Source organism: Panicum virgatum, chromosome 2K (assembly GCF_016808335.1).
Source record: "Panicum virgatum strain AP13 chromosome 2K, P.virgatum_v5, whole genome shotgun sequence".
Classification (NCBI taxonomy): Eukaryota; Viridiplantae; Streptophyta; class Magnoliopsida; order Poales; family Poaceae; genus Panicum; species Panicum virgatum.
Window position 1 is genome coordinate 3518295 of NC_053137.1, and position 18596 is coordinate 3536890.

The following is an 18596-nucleotide window of genomic DNA, read 5'->3' on the forward strand; positions in this document are numbered from 1 at the left end:
ATTCTTTTTCTTCTATTAATATAGGCCGAATGCTGTGGTTCATGATTTAAAAAAAAATATTGTGTCCACGCATTGCATTGTGATTGGTGTTGGTCTCAAGATCGATCGAGATCCAATAAAGATCCCCGGCAGGGCTAGCTGCAGCACAGCAGTGTACGCGTGTGTCTGCTACTGCTAGCTAGCTGCACCTCCCGCGGCTAGAAACAAAAGGCCTTGATCTATAGCTAGATTTCGTACGTCTACCTAGTCGCCTTACCTTATCTTCCACAGTGAGGACTTGGTGCCTCCGATCCGATCCTCATCATGGCTTACTATACTAGCTATAGCTTGTGGTGCCTGTATATTTCCATCTGCAAATTAAAACCCATCTTTAATTAATTTCTAGCAGCAGAGAACACGATCGAGGGGCGGAGGAACATACAAAGAAAAGATGAGATCCATCCATGAGAAGATGATGATGCATGCATGAGCTGAGCTCGCTCGTTTCGATCGAGCACCAGGTAGGGCCCCGGCTGAGTCGTCGTCCTGGGAGTATCAAAGACCTGACTGTGGGTCGTCGTCAGATCGATCAATCAGGATAATGTTAGGTTACCGACTGAATGTATGGTGGATATATCCGAGCATCTACCATTCCTTGGCTAGCTAATAATCTGGCCCATGGACGCGCCAACGACGACGACGACTCATATCATCACTGGCCCTTGGTGCAGATCGACCAGAAGCCAAACAGGAAGCGACCCGGCCGGAAGCATTTGTTCATCCATCCATTCCTACTGCGACGTCCTAGTAGTGGATGGAGTAGGTGACTCGACGATCCATCATGGCCGCCATCGCCCAGCTGGCGTGTGGCTCGAGGAATTTTTAGTTTTGTCAACCCACGTGCACGTGACGACAGTTAGTGGCATGGAGGAGACCTGATGGGGTCTGGATCTATCACTCCTTCAGCTCTTCCTCTTGCTCGGCTCGGCTACGTGAAAGTGCATGTTTGGTTCCGATAATGTGTTTGTTTCGGGTCGACCCATTGGCAATCACGGCGACGCAACGTTCCTCTTCCCTAGTGCGCGTGCACCAGGGAACAAATGGAAATCTTAAGCTATCTAGTGGAATGTTACTGGATAATTATAGGGTTGCTATAAACGTGAAGAAAGCTAAGGGTGCGCAGGGTACTCTTGGATCTAGGTTCGCCTTTGATGGCGGTATATATGCTTCGGTCTGATAGTACACACATGCCACATCGTTCAGCTGCGCATTCAGCAAGGGGCATGGAGGATGCATGCGGTAGTTAGAGGTGCTGTTTCCATCAATCCATCCTTCAAGGAGACACGGTGTGCATTGAATTGGATTCTAGGGTCCCGTGGTTTTTGTACTAGTACTGGTACCGAAAAGAATTATCAAAAAGCTTTCGTAGCTCAGTTGGTTAGAGCACCTGCTTAGTAAGCGGGAGGTCTTGAGTTCGACTCTCAACAAAAACAGTTTTATTTATTTTTTACCTATGTTTTTTTTTCTTTCACTTTCTCACATTCATGATTATTACGAAAGCAGTTTTATTTATTTTTTACCTATGTTTTTTTTCTTTGTCTTTCTCACATTCATGATTATTACAGTACCGTAAGTTTGAAAGCGAGTTCATCAGCACATGCCAAAAGCTAGTTTGCATAAACATCTCACAGTTGTGTCTTCCAGGTCCATGGTATGACTGCCACACCATTGCCCAAAAGATTAAGCCACGAGGGGTAAAACCGCCGCCCTGCATCGTGCTCACACTTTTGATGCCAATGTTGGTCGATGGAGCCCATTGCCCATTTAATCATGTGTTTGTTTTCTCATCACTTCTCTGTCCCTAGGTTACTCAGTCTACCACTCACAAAATCAATCGCCGTCAGCCAACATCTCGCAAATAGATTTAGAAAAATCTAATGCCAATGACATGGTCTTCACTCCAGTGCTCCTGTTTTTGTTGGAGACAGTGCAACATATATAACCTGAGCTAGTTGTTGCAGCCCTAAGAAGCTTGGTCCTCTTCTTGCAAGCACACCTCATTCATTTGTGATTGAAATGAGTAGTCCTAGTTGCTAACTGCAAGCAAAGAAAGATAAAAGGTCTTAGTTGGATTTTTTTTTGTTGCTATTCAGCACACAGAAATCAGCAGGTGGGGAGACCGAGACGGAGGGAAGCGAATAAAATGTGAGGTATGTTAATTTTTTACATGGGCTGAGATGCATGTTCAAAATGTAAAGCGTACCCCATCCATCTCCTACAGCAGGCGCCCAGGCCCAGCCGGCCCATCTTAATTATTCCCTCCTCGTGGCACCTCAACATCTGACCGTCCACTCATCATCGACTTCGATCCATCCGTCCATCCACGTAGAAATCCTAAATCTTATCCTCTCCTTTCGACGCCGCATCCCAGGCTCCCAGCGGCCATCGCTCGTCTCGTCGTCCACGTAGAAATCAGCCAAGCTTGTTGTTTGCCCCTTCGGTTGGTTGTTGTACTGATTTCCGGATGGATTTATTTTTTATCCATTTGGACTCAAACTCATTATCCTCCAAATTTTTTTATTCGTGCTGCTTCGATTCATCGATTCTTCTTCATGCTTCGACTTTGGATTACGGGGATGAGGGATCCCTTGGAGAGGAACGGCGATGACTCGAACGGGAGACCAAGATGGAGGGGAGCGGTCGAGCGGAAGACGACACGGACAAAAACCGAAGCCGGGCCGGCGGAGCGGGGTACACTGACGCTGACAAGTGGGGCCAACATGTCAACGGATCAAAAGTCAATGTCCGTCCGCACTTTAGAAATAGGTAAAGATAAAGATAAAAATTTATTTATACGGACCAAAGCACGACCGGAATCAGGCACCTGCCGCGTCGAACCTCAAAGTGGTTTGAAATGCGGCAAAAGCCATGGACAAATCAGCCTCTAGCCCTCGACAAACAAAAACGGAATTGCCCATGCGCAGCTTGCCAATTCAGCTCCAACTAACAATCCTGAAACCCCATCTTATCCACCCATCAGTTCCTCGATGACAGTGGTCAAAGTAGCAGTATATTCAGACTTTTCAGAGGTTTATCTGATGCTTATGAGGTTATGATGCATGTCTGATTCAGCACTCAGCGCGTATGGTCTTCAGCAAAGATTCAGTGAAATGATGAGAACCTCGCTGACGAGATCGCGAGGAGAGCTCAAGTTGGACTCGCCCGTGTTGGTTGTTCCCTCCAGGATCAACACTGCTTGGTGCCTTTGGCAGACGATGACTTGACTAGCAAACGTCGGCAAGATCGCAAGTGGGGTTGGATCCTGCCGATCTGGAAATGCGCTGAAAGGGGTGTGAAATCTGTGGAGGATGGCAGGCTCTGCACTTGCCTTTGGTTAATCTCAAGCTCTCAACTAACCAGCTGGGACACTAGAAATTTGTAAAGATGGCGAGATTTGTAGCTGGCGACACTAGAAAAGTTTATCAGTGATTTTGGAAAAGGTAAAAGCAAAGCTTATGAGTGGCTAGGTTTCTAAAGTAGTACAATGGACACGTCGGAACTGACGAAAGTGTGAGTGTTTGACTGTATTAATATTAAACTATTCTGTCAGTAAAAAAACATCAAAATGTTCTGAATTTCATACTATGAGGTCTACCTATAGCCTATGCTTGTTTTGCTTTAAGCCTTTCAGGTAGGGAGACATTGCAAGATGAAAGTGTGATGTTGTTTGAGAGAAATTGCAAGATGCTGGATTCATCGTTTTCTTCTCTCTTTTTTTTCTAACAGTGTCACAAGGCCTTGTTCTGCATTTCGAATTCCTGACAGGCCCATGACAGATAGTACAGTAGTGGGCCTCTGCTAGCTATGGCATGCTCAGCTTTGGACATCAGAAAATTGCAGGTCCTGTTCAGTCACATCTCTTTCAGACCTGAATGGAAATGCAGCATTGAGTAACTCCAAGTAAGGTGCCCATAGGGCCTGTTTGGTTGCTCTACTGGCCTGGGCATCACCGGCCAGGCAGCAATCACAGCCCCAGGCGTCCAAAATCGGACGCCTGAGAACACTGCCTGGGAGGCTGGAACCAAACAGGCCCATAGCCCACTCCACACCATCACTTTGAGACTGATACTGAACCACAATGTAAGAACGGGTGGTCCATTTGTGGTTTGGAATCAATGTGTTCCAGAGCATCAATTCCTTGCCGACACCGCAATGCGTTCCTGAATCCTGATGCAGACTCCTCTAACACATTGACCTGCATTCAGTAACGCCAGTTGCTCACTGCTCAGCACTCATGTCTCAAGGTCTGAGTGCAGCAGCAGCAGCATCACTGTGCAGGTGCCCTATACTCACTCAAGCAGAATCCAAAGCAAGTTCTTGGACCATGGATGGATCCGGAAGTAAGCACACTGAATGTTTCCCTGCATGTGGACTCTTGAGAAGCATGACCAAGATGCATTTGGCAGCAGGCTTGCATCAGGTACTGGACCCGATTTATGATTTTGGTTGGGACCTGGTCCATTTTGGATTGGATTCAATGTGTTCCAGACCAGAGCACCACCATCTTGACTCTGCGCTGAGTTCTTAGCTCACTCTCCTAACATTTTGACTGGCATTCAGTATTGCTACTGTGCAGTGCCATTGTCTGAAGGTTTCAGTACAGTCATGCAACACCAGCATGGACTGACTGGATTCAAGAAGAATCCAAGGGACAGATTCTTCGCGGGCCATGTATTAGGACGAGCCTTTGTAAAGTCAGTCAGTCAGTCCAAGGAAATCAATCTGAAAGCACTACTGTGCAACTAACATCATTTCAGTAGAGCCAAAAGTCACATTTCTGACCACATGTATTGACATCGCCCTTCAGCTTAGTTTCTTAATGGTTGCTTACAACAATAAACTGTTTCAGAGTGTTATTAGTGGAGGATTGGACGGGCGAGTGGGTTAGTGCTTCAGAAAACAAATGTAAGTTGACCAGCTAACTTGCAGGGTTCCATTTAGTTTCAGGGGTGTTCAACCGGTATATACCTCGGTCGTGTGGCAACTTAATGTCCCACCTAGGATTCATACCTTTTTGTGGCTCTTGGCTAATGACAAGACCTTGACCAGAATAAATCTTTCGAAAAGGCAGCATTTGGATAACCTCAGCTGCCTCCTGTGAAGAAAATGAAACTGTGCATCACCTTTTCTTTGGCTGTTGCGTGCCTTCATCTATTTGGTGCCACCTATCTGAAATTTTCAACACAAACTTGGGTGCCAATTTTGAGTCAGTGGCTAGGTGGTGGATTAGCAACAAAAAGAATGCTGTTCTAAATACTTGTTGTGCTGCATTGATGTGGTGCACTTGGAAATTGCGTAATGATCTATGTTTTCAGGCGAGACAGTGGCGAAGCGAGAAGGATTTGCTACTCAAGCTAATCAAGATGTTGAGGAACTGGCGAGCTCTGTGCAAGGCTGTACACTTGCAAGAGATGGAGCGGGTGATGGAGGGCCTCACGGTACGACTGCACCAACCTCTGCGACTCTTCTGGGAACCGCAAGCGACTGCACCCTCCTCAAGCTCCCAGATGGCAGCACAATCAGATTCGGCAACATCAACTGGGGTGGTGTTCAGGGACATGTACACAAGATCCATCTGAAGATGAACCGTTGTTTGCCGCCCACCTTCCCTTAGTCGATGTCTCTGTTTCTGCTTGAGTACATGTCTCAGTTTTGGGCTAAAGTTTTCCTAGCGAGTTTCCAAAACTTCTTTCGCTGTACTGAACTGAAAACTGAACCTCCGTGCTTTGTTTCCTGGAAATAAAGCGGGAACCTCCTTGTCTCTAAAAAAAAAATTATGCTTCTTTTTTCTTCACATTCTCCCCCCGGCATAACTGCATTTGATCTTTTTGAAATTTTGATCAACCAAGCAATGATTAGGGTTGGTGGTGCGTCCCTGTTCGATCATTTGCGTCATCCACATAGACCTGTCTCCAGCAATTTCTTGTCAGTCTTTGGTTGCCCTTGGCAAACACTGAAGTTTGGACAGCTGGACTTGGAGCTTCTGGTGGACAAAAAAAAACTTCAGTTCAGCCTTCCAGAGGCGGACGCATGATTCGGAACTGCTAGGATACTTGTTTACTGTCATCCATCTACATACAGCAGCAGAGAAAAGAATGTTAAGATCAAACTGTTACACGCGATTGATATAACTTATTAATGATTCAAAAACTGAAGATAATAATCTGAGTGTGTAATCCACTGAGAAAAGCAAGACGCAGTTAAGACCAAATCATTCGAATGATCGCCGAAAGCTTTGTCCTAACAAAGTATGTGTCTTTTGATCGATTTTGGACAGACATCACAAAAAGCGCTCAAATGATGTGACATTGACCACTCACACACAAGTGGATTGTTCAGTGTCACCAACTTCTGATCATGCTGTTGCCGAATGCCAGAACATAGGCAGTCGAAAATCTGTGTAGTGTAGTCCATGGGATGTCTCGGGAGGTGACCATCTACGTCTTGACTCATCATAAACTGCTCCAAAAGACGTGAAAATGTTGGTGCGATTTCAGTACTCCTGCAGGGAGATTGATGCAGGCCTGCCCTGTAAAAAGTGAGGAAGTGCTTGGCGCGATGGCTTTTCATCAGCTGATACACTGACTGCAGCATGGAGCCATGGAGGCAGCGCCATTAGCAACTCGGCACTCAAGCAACGACACAACATGAACATCCAGAATGACAAAGGACTATGATCATTGCACAACGACGCATGTGCTATGTCTGAATGATTGGATAAGGCCGGTACGAGCCAACAGATGTGATAACGACTGGGGAGATCTGGATCATCCGAAGTAGACGGTTTTGAAGTCCATGTTCCAGTACTGGCGATATCTCTAAGAGTCACTCTTGTTTTGCAACCAGATGTTTGTAAACGCCTGAATTCATCCCAAATCTCACAATTCAGCCGGATCCTCTTTGAAACTAGAACAATACCTGCAACCACGCAACCATGCCAGTGCCTAAGGCTCTCTGATGCAGCAGTAGAGCTGCTCTGCTGCATCAGTAGGAAGTGTCCATGACAGGTGGGCCCACTCCATGTCACATTAGATGGAGAGACTAGAGAGCAAGCGTCAAGCATGTGCTCGTGGGCGCCATGCACAACCTTCACAGCTCATAGTTTTTCGACCGAGTAACAGAAAAGGGGATTGGGATGAGCGAAGGAAGCATCTCCAGGTCAGGAGGATGCGAGCTACCATAGGCTCATCGATCCTGCCGTTGCTTTCACTTCACTTCAAAGCTTTGGTTCCCTGCTGGCCTGCAGCCATAGGCTGTCAATGCTTGCAAGTTGTTGTAAGGACTTACCATAAGATAATCTTCATTAATGTGAGGTAATGAAGGTCAGGGTAAGCATTTGTGGACAGACAGCATTTTGCAACTAAACACAGCCGAAAGGCATTTTATTAACTGACAACATCCAAAGGCACCTTTCTTCTTGCCTGGAGACTTGAGGGCAGAGTGCAGTACAACACATGAATGCTAAGGTGCTAACCTTAACACAAGTACAATTATACAAAACAAACTTGATTGCTCCATAATCCTAGGCTTCTAACTCCCTACTAAGCTCCTGAATTCTAACAGGAGAATGGACATTAGGAAGCTTGATATATACAGAACAACGACCTAATTAAGGCGCACACCACACCACATTTCAGACCCTAAAGATTCCACACACTAATTGACGATGGCTGAATGCCAGATAGCTAAATTTGACACCCTAATTCCACACCCGAAATGCAGAAACCTAAAATACCATACCCTAAACCTGAAATATCCAAACTTTCAACAGAAGATGGAATGGTAACAATTAAGCTTGACTGCTTTCAGATGCTGATGAGATCTCGAGTTGGGGACGATTGTGAGCTTGGTTGCTGCTGCTGCTGCTCTTTGGCTTCATCATTCAGTGCTACAACAGATCCAGACGACACTGGAGTATCAGGGGCGGCACCATCATCGCCACTGGGTACCTCATCTCCTTCTCCCTGCCTCATTGTCGGCTTGGGAAGCTCACTAAGCATCTGCACCACCTCCCGCATCGTAGGCCGCTGCACGCTCTGCTCCTCGACACAAAGCAGAGCGACATAGAAGACATGCATGACCTCATGCACCGGCACAGTTGAAAGCCTGGGGTCCATAATCTTGATCACTTGCTCCTTGTTCGAGTCCGTCATCGTCTTGACCCACTGGACTATGTCCACACCATCCCCAAACTCCCCTACCGGCTTCTTTCCAGTTACCAGCTCCAGAAGCACGACACCAAAGCTGTAGACATCGCTCTTCTCATCGACCTTGAGGGTATAAGCGTACTCTGTAAATCCAAAAAAAGGGGGTTAGTTAATTTGGCGAAATAGCTTCTCTACTCGGTGTAGTGGGCAATTCTAAATTTCTACATCTGAAGAAGTGAAACAAACATCAGATATAAAGCAGCAGTTCAGTGGGTAACCAGAATGACATAAGGCAATGCTATGTTTCATTAGCTAAACGTGACAGACATAATTAAATGGAGACAATTAGTAACAAGTAACAACACATTTGCATTGTAAGAACATCGCTAAGCATAGAAAATCAATAGCTGTATTCCCAATTTAAACAGCAGACAGCAAGAATTATCAAAACTCCTGTACTATAAGTAGTTCTGAAGAAATTGCAAACTGTCATGATGATATATAGATGCTTTACCTGGAGCAATATAGCCGTAGGATCCAGCAATGGCAGACATACATTGTGATGTGCCTGAATCCTGCAAGAACTTGGCCAGCCCAAAATCAGCAACATGCGCTTCAAAATCAGAGTCAAGCAGAATGTTGTTCGACTTCACATCACGATGTAGGATCGGTGGTGAGCAATCATGGTGTAGGTAGCTGAGACCCTTGGCAGCCTCCACAGAAATCTTATATCGAGTGTCCCAGTGGAGGTGGCCACCTTTCTTGCCATGGAGTAGCTCCCCCAGGCTCCCATTGGGCATGTACTCGTACACCAGGAGATTCGTCTCATTGTTCGAGCAAAAGCCAAGCAATCTCACGATGTACCGGTGCCGGATCCTCCCAAGTGTCTGTATCTCTGCAGAGAACCCATGGTCATGTGAGGATCCGCGGCTCATCGCCGAGAGCCGCTTTACTGCAACATGCTCGCCATCTGGCATTGTCCCCTTGTACACAATCCCAGCTCCACCTTTGCCGATGATGTTCTCCTCCTTCAAACTATCGAGCACATCATCACAGGTGAAATCGAGACGCTGGAACGCAGTGAGCCGCCACGCCCGCGCCTCACTGGCCTTCTTCAGTGACCGGGCCTTCAAGATTGCCATGGCAGCAAACGCAATGGAGCAGACCAGCAAGCCGAGGACGATGAGCAACTTGAAGGTATTGGACATGCCGCCATGGGTGTGTGTGCCACGGTCCTTGCCAGCACCACCGGAATGGCATGGTCCAAGGTACGGCCCGCACAAGCCCGGGTTGCCGACGAAGGACGTGGCATTGAAGTAACTGAACTGCCCGGTGGCCGGCACGAGCCCAGACAGGTTGTTGTACGAGAAGTCCACGGCCGTGAGGCTCTGCATTGCAGCAGTGGTTGCCGGTATTTCTCCATCCAGGTGGTTCCGGGACAGGTTCAGGTAGTTGAGTATCCGCATCCCGGAGATGGCCGGCGGTATCTCCCCAGACAGGTTGTTCCGGCTGAGGTCCAGGTAGGTGAGCAGCCGGCATTTCCCAATCTCCGGCGGCACGCCGCCGTGAAGCGCGTTGCCGCTCAGGTCAGCCTTGGACAGCTGCTGCAGGCGCCCAATCTCCGGCGGTATGGCGCCGGTGAACGCGTTCTGGTCCAGAAGCAATTTCTGCAAACCGGAGAAATTTCCAATGGACGCCGGCAGCGCGCCGGTGAGCTGGTTGTTGGAGAGAGTGATGGCCCCGAGATTGGACGCGCCGGTGCCCGCCACCGCCGGGAAGCCGCCGGACAGGAGGTTGTCCTGCAGCTCGACCTGCGTCAGATTCGGGAGCTCGAGGAGCCCTTCGGGGATGGAGCCGTTGAGGTAGTTCTCGCCGAGGCGGATGCGGGAGAGCGCCTTGCATTTCCCCAGCGACTCCGGGATTGAGCCGAAGAGGAAGTTGCCGAGCGCGATGAGCGTCTCCAGCTTGCCTCCGGCGCAGAGGTCCGGCGGGAGGGTGCCGGTGAGCTTGTTCGAGGAGAGGTCGACGAGCTGGAGGCGACCATTGCGGCCGAGGCGGCGCGGGATGCCGCCGGTGAAGTTGTTCTCCCAGAGCTGCAGCACCTCGAGGCTGGGCAGGTCGCCGACGAGCTCGGGGATGCTCCCCCTGAGCTTGTTCCGGAAGAGGTTGAGCAGAGTGAGGTTCTTGAGCGCCGCGAAGGTCGCCGGAATCTCGCCGGTGAGCGCGTTGTTGGAGAGGTCGAGCGAGCTGAGGCTCTTGAGCCGGCCCAGCTCCGGCGGGATGCCTCCGGTGAGCCCGTTCACCTGCAGGAACAGCGTGTCGAGGTTCGCGAGGTTCCCGAGCTCCGGCGGGATCTCCCCGGAGAGCCCGCAGTTGGCCGCGTCCAGGCGGACGAGGTCCGTCATGTTGCCGAGCTCCGGCGGTATGCCCCCGGAGTAGCTGTTGAAGTAGCCGATGTAGAGCTCCTTGAGGCTGGTGAGGTTGCCGAGCTCCGGCGGGATCTTCCCGGACAGCTCGTTCCCGGAGACGGCGAGGTACTGCAGCCTGCCCCAGCGGCCGTACTCGGGCGGGATCTCGCCGGAGAAGAAGTTGCCGCCGAGGTGGAGGTGGCGCAGCAGCGGCAGCGCCGCGACCTCGAGCGGGAGCGGACCGGTGAGGTTGTTGTTGTAGAGGTCGAGCACCCGGAGCGCGCGCAGGCGCGCCAGCGGCGGCGGGAAGGTGCCGTTGAGCACGTTGTTGGAGAGGTTGAGGTGGGTGAGGGATCCGAGCCGGGCCAGCGCCGCCGGGATGGGGCCCGAGAGCGCGTTGGCGGCGAGGTCGAGCCGCGCGAGGTGCGCCAGCCGGGAGAGCGCCGCCGGGACGGGGCCCGAGAGGTTGCGGCCGGTGAGGTCGAGCCCGATGACCGCCGCGCGCGCGTTGCACGTCACGCCGGCCCACGCGCACGGGGCGGCGGCGGCGGCGCTCGCCGTCCAGGACGCCAGTGCGCCGGCCGGGTCCGCGAGCGCCGCCTTCGCCGCCAGCAGCGCGTCCGCATCCGCGTTGCCGCCGGCAGCCACGGAAGCGGCGGCGGCGAGGAGGAGGGGGAGCAGGAGGTGGTGGAGGCGCGTCGGCATTGGGGGCGTGGCGGCTGCGGCCTCCGTCGGGGAGAGTGGAAACAAGGGAGTGAGGCCGCGAGAAAGGGGAGAGCTTTACGATAGGCTGCTCCTTCTTGGAAGCACGGCAACACACCCACACACCTACTCGCTAGGCAGCTAGTGTCTATGAAAAAGGCATGTGAGGGTTTGTTGGATTCTCTGATTTCTTTTATTTTCTTCGAAGAAACTTGTCTTCTTCTTTTTTTTGAAAAAAAAAAAACTGAACTTGTCTTTTGTTTCAAGGTTGGTTGGGGTTGGCTTTGTGTGGGGATTTTCTTTTCTTTTTTGGGATGGGACAGGTGTGGTTTGTTAGTCGCAGTGGATTTTTGTTCATGGAAAAGTTGCTTTCCTGGTTGATTATGCTCTAATAGCTTTTCTCCTGTGTTGATGGTGTGTATTGCCACTGATGATGTGTTGTTGCTTGTTACTAGCAACTTGAAGAGCTCTGCTAGATGTTGCCACTGTATCAGCCTATCAGGCGTGTCTTGGGCGAACCAGACGACATGGACGCCCATTTTGGGGACCTTGATCAGCGTTGATGCTCACAGTAACCAAAGTTTTTTTGTATTGCTAATTCTCTGTCAGAGCGTTCGGTTTGCTATTATTCTTCTCCGAGCGGCGTCCATCTCCATGAGACCATGGACCATGGCAGCAGCGTGCGTGGTCCAAGACCGCTCGGGGATGAGGCCGTGTTTAGATCCAAGCACAAAAATTTTTGCGTTGGAATCTTTTTAATTTAAAGTACTAAATGCAGTCTATTTATAATTTTTTTTACAGATGAATTGTAAATCGCGAGACGAATCTAATGAATGCTAATTCACACACATCTACTCCCATGTTTTTTTTTTGATAATGACATCTACTCAGCCATGTTTAGTTCTCAAAAAATTACCGTACCCATCACATAATATTCAGACACATACATAGAACATTAAATGTAGTTAAAAAATAACTAATTACACAGTCTAGCTGATTAGCACGAGATGAATCTTTTAAATCTAATTAATCCATAATTAAATATTATTTGTCAAATAACAATGAAATATGCTACAGTACCAAAATGAACCGCTTTTCACGAACTAAACGGGATTGGATCACCATAGCCTTTGACTTGAGAGGTACTGCTGTCAGTGGTGTTCGATTGTTCATCGATCGTTGCTACTACGAGCTTTCATGGAGTACACTAATACTAATACTGATACTAATACTACTAGCATCTACTGGCTCGAAAAGTTTTCCATTTCATTCATTTTTACTGTGTGACTGTAATGTACGCATGCTAACCGGAATCATGCGTGTGGGGTTCTAGATTCCTGCTGTTTTTATTTTACATACAGGTCAAAAAGCTACACCCAGGAAGAAGGGGTTGAGGCAGTCCAACCTTTTGTGTCAGACTATCAGTAGCGCAACTCAGTGGCTACGCTTTTTAGGGCGTCCCTAATGGTAATAGCCAGTACTAACTACGTAGTCTGTTGATGTACAGGTGGGAGATGAAAAAAAGACTATTTTATATTATTGGACCCACACGTTCATCTCACATGTTCTTAAGCTACATAAAATAAATTAACTATTTGCTTGTCGCTAATGACTACTCTCTCCTACTTTTTTATTGCCACATCAGATCTAACTAGTTACTCCCTCTATTCACTTTTGATAGCTATATTTCAAAAACTTAAATGTTCAAAAATGATAGCTATATTTACTATTAGCATGGGTATTGGCAATAAATAGCACTAGTTACAAGGAGTTCCTAGTTAAAACATTGGAGGGCCAACAAAAAAGTCTGTAACATTTATTAGATTGATAAGCACACTTGTGGTGCCCTTGGTCATTGTGTCATATGAAAATATATCTATCAAAACTGAATGGAGGGAGTAAATAGCTAGCCATTGCCATGGTTTACAAAACTGATCGGTCCGGTCAAACCGCCGCCCTCCGGTAGCGGTTTATTGGACCGGTTTGACCAGAAACTAGTGGAAACCGGTTAAATTCAAATCCAAATTTAAAAGCACATGTGTAACCGGTTCCGACCGGAATACCGACCGGTTTGACCGGTCCGGTCTGACCGGTTACCGTTGTTTTAACCAAAAAATCCGACGGTTTAAATGAGGTTTCCCGGTGTGACCGGTTTACCGGTCGCCATATGCGGTGGGCTTTAATGGGTCAGCCCATTTTTTCTTTTTTGATTTAATTTTATATGCCCGCAAACTATACTAAATGGATGAATTTTTGAAAAAATTTGATACCATTAGATTTGTCGCACCTTGAAGTATTTTTAGGATTTTTTTTGGAATTTTTCATTTTTTTTAAATTTAAATTTAAATTTTGAATTTATGCCAATTTGGTACCGGCTCAAACCGAAACCGGGCCAGACCGGTTTGACAGGTAACCGGTCAAATCGGACCGGTTCCCACCTGTTCGGTTACCCCGGGCCATTGCGGACCCCCTTGCAGAAAAGAAGCCGAGCCGGGCATGTCAGGAGCGTGGAGGTAATCGAATCATTGTCACTGTAAGCCAAACCAAACCATTGGTAGGCTGTTAGCGAAAGGTGATAATCCCTCTTCGTGTTCACCAAATGATTGGTAGGCAATCGTTCAAAAAAAAAATCATTGGTAGGCTGCTTTCTTTTTTTCTGTCAGAAGAAGCAAAACGCACCGTTCGTTTTTTCCGTCGCCAGGGGCCCGTGATCCAGGCCATATGCTCCCCGATCCATGCCCGAGCCATGATGTTGATTTGTTGTGAGAGAAAAATATTAATGACTGACTGGCGGGTGTTAGTTTAGTATAAGAGAAAAATACTACTGACTGTGTGCAGCGAACAGAGTGGCATAGCAGCGAGCAACGGACACCGCCACACTGGCACGTCCCAAATTGTTCTGGTTCCGTGTCGCCTTCCCATTTCGATCGTGTGCGTCTGCAAGCTGATGACGCCGGACCACGCATCTCTGCTTCCATTGGACGACAGCAGCAACTCACGAGCTCGATACCCTGCGGCTCCGTTTGGTCCGTCACAGGCTCACAGCGTAATCAATCTCTCTCTCTCAGTTTTTTTTCCTTCAAAAATCTTAATATTACTATTACTAATTAGAGATTTTTTCTAAGCCTACACTTGAAGTCACCTAGATCCAAGATGGACACTCAAAAAATAGAGAAATTCTAAAATAATTAAAAAATCAGAAACATTCGACCATCAATCCGACAACTCTAATTATAATAGCTAGTCATTGAATCTGTTATATTTTCTAATAAATTATCCACCTCTACCATTATAAAAATAGACTAAAGTAATCTTCGAAATATGTATCTAAATTGCCCACCTCTGTCATTTTAAAAAAATCTAAAATATCCTCCTAATCTTCATGTAAATTACCCACCTATGATTTTATAAAATAATACAAATAACCCCTAAATTTGCATATAAATTTGCATAACTTCTAGATCTGAATCTAAACTATACAATAATAATAATAAAATATTAAAGTGCATAAATATAAAATTCTAAATACTATTTCTATTATTAATAATATATTATTTATGTTAAAATGCTACCCACAATATGTATCGTCATTTATTCATGTGTGATGGAAGAGATAAGAATATCAATTTACAAATAAATTGTTCAATTAAAAATATATCAAATATACATGAAGGTGTAATGTAAAATTAAATCTATTGTAACTAGAGTATGTGTTAGAATATGTAATATATAAAAGAAGGCATGAGATAGATAATTATAATTATGAGCTATAAATTTTATTTTTATATTAATCCAAATTATCCCATGCAGTAGCACGAGCTGATAGGCTTGTATGGAAAAATGTTTACATGGCTGTGCGTGCAATGCAAGGCAGATGATCAGAGGAGACAAGTCATGGGATGCTAATGGTGGCAGGAGCAGATCTAGCGGTGGGTCTAGGGGGCTCTAAGCCCCAAGACCCCACAAACAATTGAGCCTCCTTTGAGGCCCCTCTATTTATGAGGAGAAAGGAGGAAGGAGGGAAGGAAGAGGTATAAGAAAATTAATCCGTCTTAATCCATTTCTGGATCCGCCACTTGCTGGTGGTGTTCTAGACGTGACGCTGCTGGTGGTGTTCTAGACGTGATGGTGTTCGTGCTAGCATAGGGCAGCGGTTAATCACGTAATCAGGTGAACTCTTTTTTTCTTTGGAATTTTTAATCAGGTGATTGAGCTCGCCTGCTTGCCAACGAGGCAATGAACGACCAGGCGTCTTTGTGAGGGCTCCGACTCCCTGCAAGAAGGGTGGAGTGGAGTCGGAGCTGGAGTAGACGGATCTAGCTTTTTTCCGCTCCACCTGCTCCATCTATTCGTGGGCAAAATCGTTCCCGCCGTCCCGCGGTTTTCACAGCCTCCGCTGCAACTTCCGGAGCGTTTGATAGGGCTTCAGCACAAGCAGTCGCGGGAGCCGGAGCGGGAGTCCTCAAAGTCAAAGAGATAAAAGTGAGTTGGACGGACGATGTAAAAAAACAAACAAACAAACAAGTGGTAGTGCAAGTGCGGTACCGATGGATAGAGAAAGGGGTAAAGAAAGGAAGGAATTGCTGCAAGGATAGAGCGGCCGGTCTCGAGCCACGAGCGTTTTGCCCCCCATGCATGTCGACACACAACCCGCCAACTACATCCCAAGGTGAAACCAATCCATCAGCCTCGTCGAGTCGTCGTCCTCGACTCCTCGTCCATCGTCCAAGACGAAATGGCGATGCTGCACTGCACTGCACAGCGCAGCTCAACTGAGGCCTTATTTAGATGTGTAAATTTTTGGGTGTAATTTTTTGGGTGTAAAGTACTGTAGTATTTTCGTTTGTATTTATTAATTATTATTTTGTTATGAATTAATTAGGCTCAAAAAAATTGTCTCACAAATTATAGAAAAATTGTGTAATTAGTTATTTTGTTTAGCTACATTTAATACTTCATGTATGTGTTGAAATATTCGATGTGATAAAAAATCTTGTAAAGTTTTGGAATTTTGAAGGCAAAGCAGGGCCTGAATGACTGATGTGATACACTGCTGCCCTGTTTGTTTTCCATTTTAAGAATTCTAAAATGGTTTGACAACCTATTAGGAGTGTTAAACAAAGACAATTTACAAAACCAACTTTACAACCTCTGCGCTAGAATTATGATGAATCTAATAAGGTCTTTAATCGCGTGATTTCGAGAATGATTACTATAGCACCACTGTAGCAAATCATCGATCAACTACGTCATTAGATTCGTCACGAAAAGTTACACCCATCCCTGAAAAGATTTTTGCACATAGACTTCATTTAGTTCTCCATGCAAGTGAGATTCTTCTTTTGGGAGACGTGCATTCTAGGATTCTAGCGTGAACCAAACACGGAAGATTGGAGCTCCCAGCTGCAGTGTGTGCATTAGAGCAAGTATAATGAAAGGTTGTAAGCTGGCTAAATACTGAGGTAGAGGAGAGAGAAGAGGAGAGAGAAGGAAAACATGCTGTAAGCTTATTGCCAGCTCAGCCACAGGAATAAAAAAATTTGTGAGAGAGACAAGTGGACCATGTATTAATGGTTGAGAGCTACTCCCTCCATTCACTTTTGATAATTTTATTTTAAAAATTTAAATATTCAGAAATGATAGCTATATTTACTATTGGTATGGGTTGTGGCAATAAATAACACTAGTTACAAGGAGTTCCCAGTTAAACTATTGGAGGACCAAAAAAAATCTATTGCATTATTAGATTAATAAGCACACTTATAGTGTCCTTGGTCATTGTGCCATATAAAATATATCAATCAAAACTAAATAAAGGGAGTAAACTATTACTATACAAGTAGGCTAAAAAATGAGTTGCAAAGATTTTTACAGCCAACAGCAGGATAAATCAGTAGTCTTGCTCTTAGTACATCTTACATTGTTACGCGCGTGCGTGTCTGATTAACATTTATGAAAGAAAAATGGCACTGGCGACGACTAGCTAGTTCGCTTCACCTGCAGCAGTGACGCATCGCCTCTCTCCTCTCCTCTTCTTGTGTTAAATTGATGACTCTCAAGTGTATCTCAAATTTTTTTGAGTTTAAATATTTGTACTATTTTTTTAAATTAAGATTTTGAAGAGGTAATACAAATATTTGAATAAAAAAAAGTTTGAGGTTGGACGTAACATTTGCTTTATTTTGATTTTGGTGGTGTGGACGGGACCCCGGATTTCGCGCGTCGGAGTCTGCTTAGGCTTGAGTAGGCTCGCTCCGCCGCTCCCGCCTTTCCGGGCTTCCGGCCGATCAACCTGTGGCCTCACTTTTCGGAAAGCTAGCATCAGGCCAACCAAAAGGCAGGCATGCAGCTAGGGCTCCAGCTCCGGCGCTACCGGCCGGCCGGGCTCCGGTCCGGCGGATCTGAGCAGCGCGGACGGCGACCTCCATGGCTGGACAAGTGGACATGCATGCATTACAGGACAAGCCAGCCGTGGGCGCCCCAGCTCGACTCGATCCCGCGCTCGCCGCTCCTCTCATCATCTCCTGCAGCGCGTGGGCATGGGAGCTAGAGTATAGTCGCTGCACTGCATCGTCGTCTGCATCATTACTTATAGCTTGGTTATGATGCAGGTACGTACGTACGTAACGGCCGGTGGTCTGGCTACCTGCCTGCACGATAGAGAGCCGCTTGCAGAGTAAGGCTTATGATGGACTATAAGTAGACTCACCTTTATATGGAGAAGAGAGAAATGAGGAGAGAGATAAAGGCCGACGCCTCGCGAGTCGCCAGTCCAAGCCGGCTGGGAGAGACTGCGTCTGCTCCTATTGGGTGAGAAGCTAGCGTGACAATAAATAAATAGTGTCAGGGCCTGCCACCGTCCTGGGCTCACTGCAGCCAGCGGTCGCTAAAATTATAAGCCATGCTCGCATAGCGAAAGTGATCGGTGCTCTAATTTAAAAGGGAGAGGGATGAATTAGGCACTCTAAAACTTTAATCTATAGCTCCAACTAATTTGCACAAAAACTTAAACTAAAACAAACTATCTAGATGTGCAACTACGGTTCTTCTAGTGCGAAATCCTCATTCCAAAAAAAATTTAGCAACCTATAGTCAATCCTATCAAGTTACTACTCTATGAAAGTAAAGACACAAAAATTACAATATAAAATGCAGAAGGTTAAAGGAGGGATGAGAGGAAGCAAACTCTCGACACGAAGATATATCTCGTGGTTCGGATTGCCACAAAGGCGCCCCTACATCCACATTGTTGAAGCACTCACGAAGAGTATCGCTTCCCGACAATCAAGTCTCTTTCGTG

General features: G+C 46.8%; 1 protein-coding gene and 1 non-coding gene across 2 annotated transcripts; one reads left to right on the plus strand and one right to left on the minus strand.

Moving 5' to 3' along the window:
• Window positions 1-1398: 1398 nt before the first annotated feature.
• TRNAT-AGU lies at window positions 1399-1472 on the plus strand. The gene has a single exon. It is a non-coding gene; the product is annotated as a tRNA-Thr (tRNA).
• A 5919-nt stretch (window positions 1473-7391) lies between these two features.
• On the minus strand, window positions 7392-11459 carry LOC120661418 (leucine-rich repeat receptor-like serine/threonine-protein kinase BAM1). Its single transcript, XM_039940290.1, has 2 exons — window positions 8701-11459; window positions 7392-8329 (listed from the first exon to the last, which is right to left on the minus strand). Exons 1-2 carry the CDS (start codon window positions 11297-11299, stop codon window positions 7845-7847), a joined length of 3084 nt encoding a protein of 1027 aa, XP_039796224.1. The 5' UTR covers window positions 11300-11459; the 3' UTR covers window positions 7392-7844.
• Between the last annotated feature and the right edge of the window lie 7137 nt (window positions 11460-18596).

Coding starts and splice junctions, on each gene's coding strand:
- LOC120661418 (XM_039940290.1), bottom strand. CDS start 11,299: ATGCCGACGCGCCTCCACCACCTCCTGCTCCCCCTCCTCCTCGCCGCC. Junction 8,330..8,700: donor CTACGGCTATATTGCTCCAG/GTAAAGCATCTA, acceptor TTGGATTTACAG/AGTACGCTTATACCCTCAAG.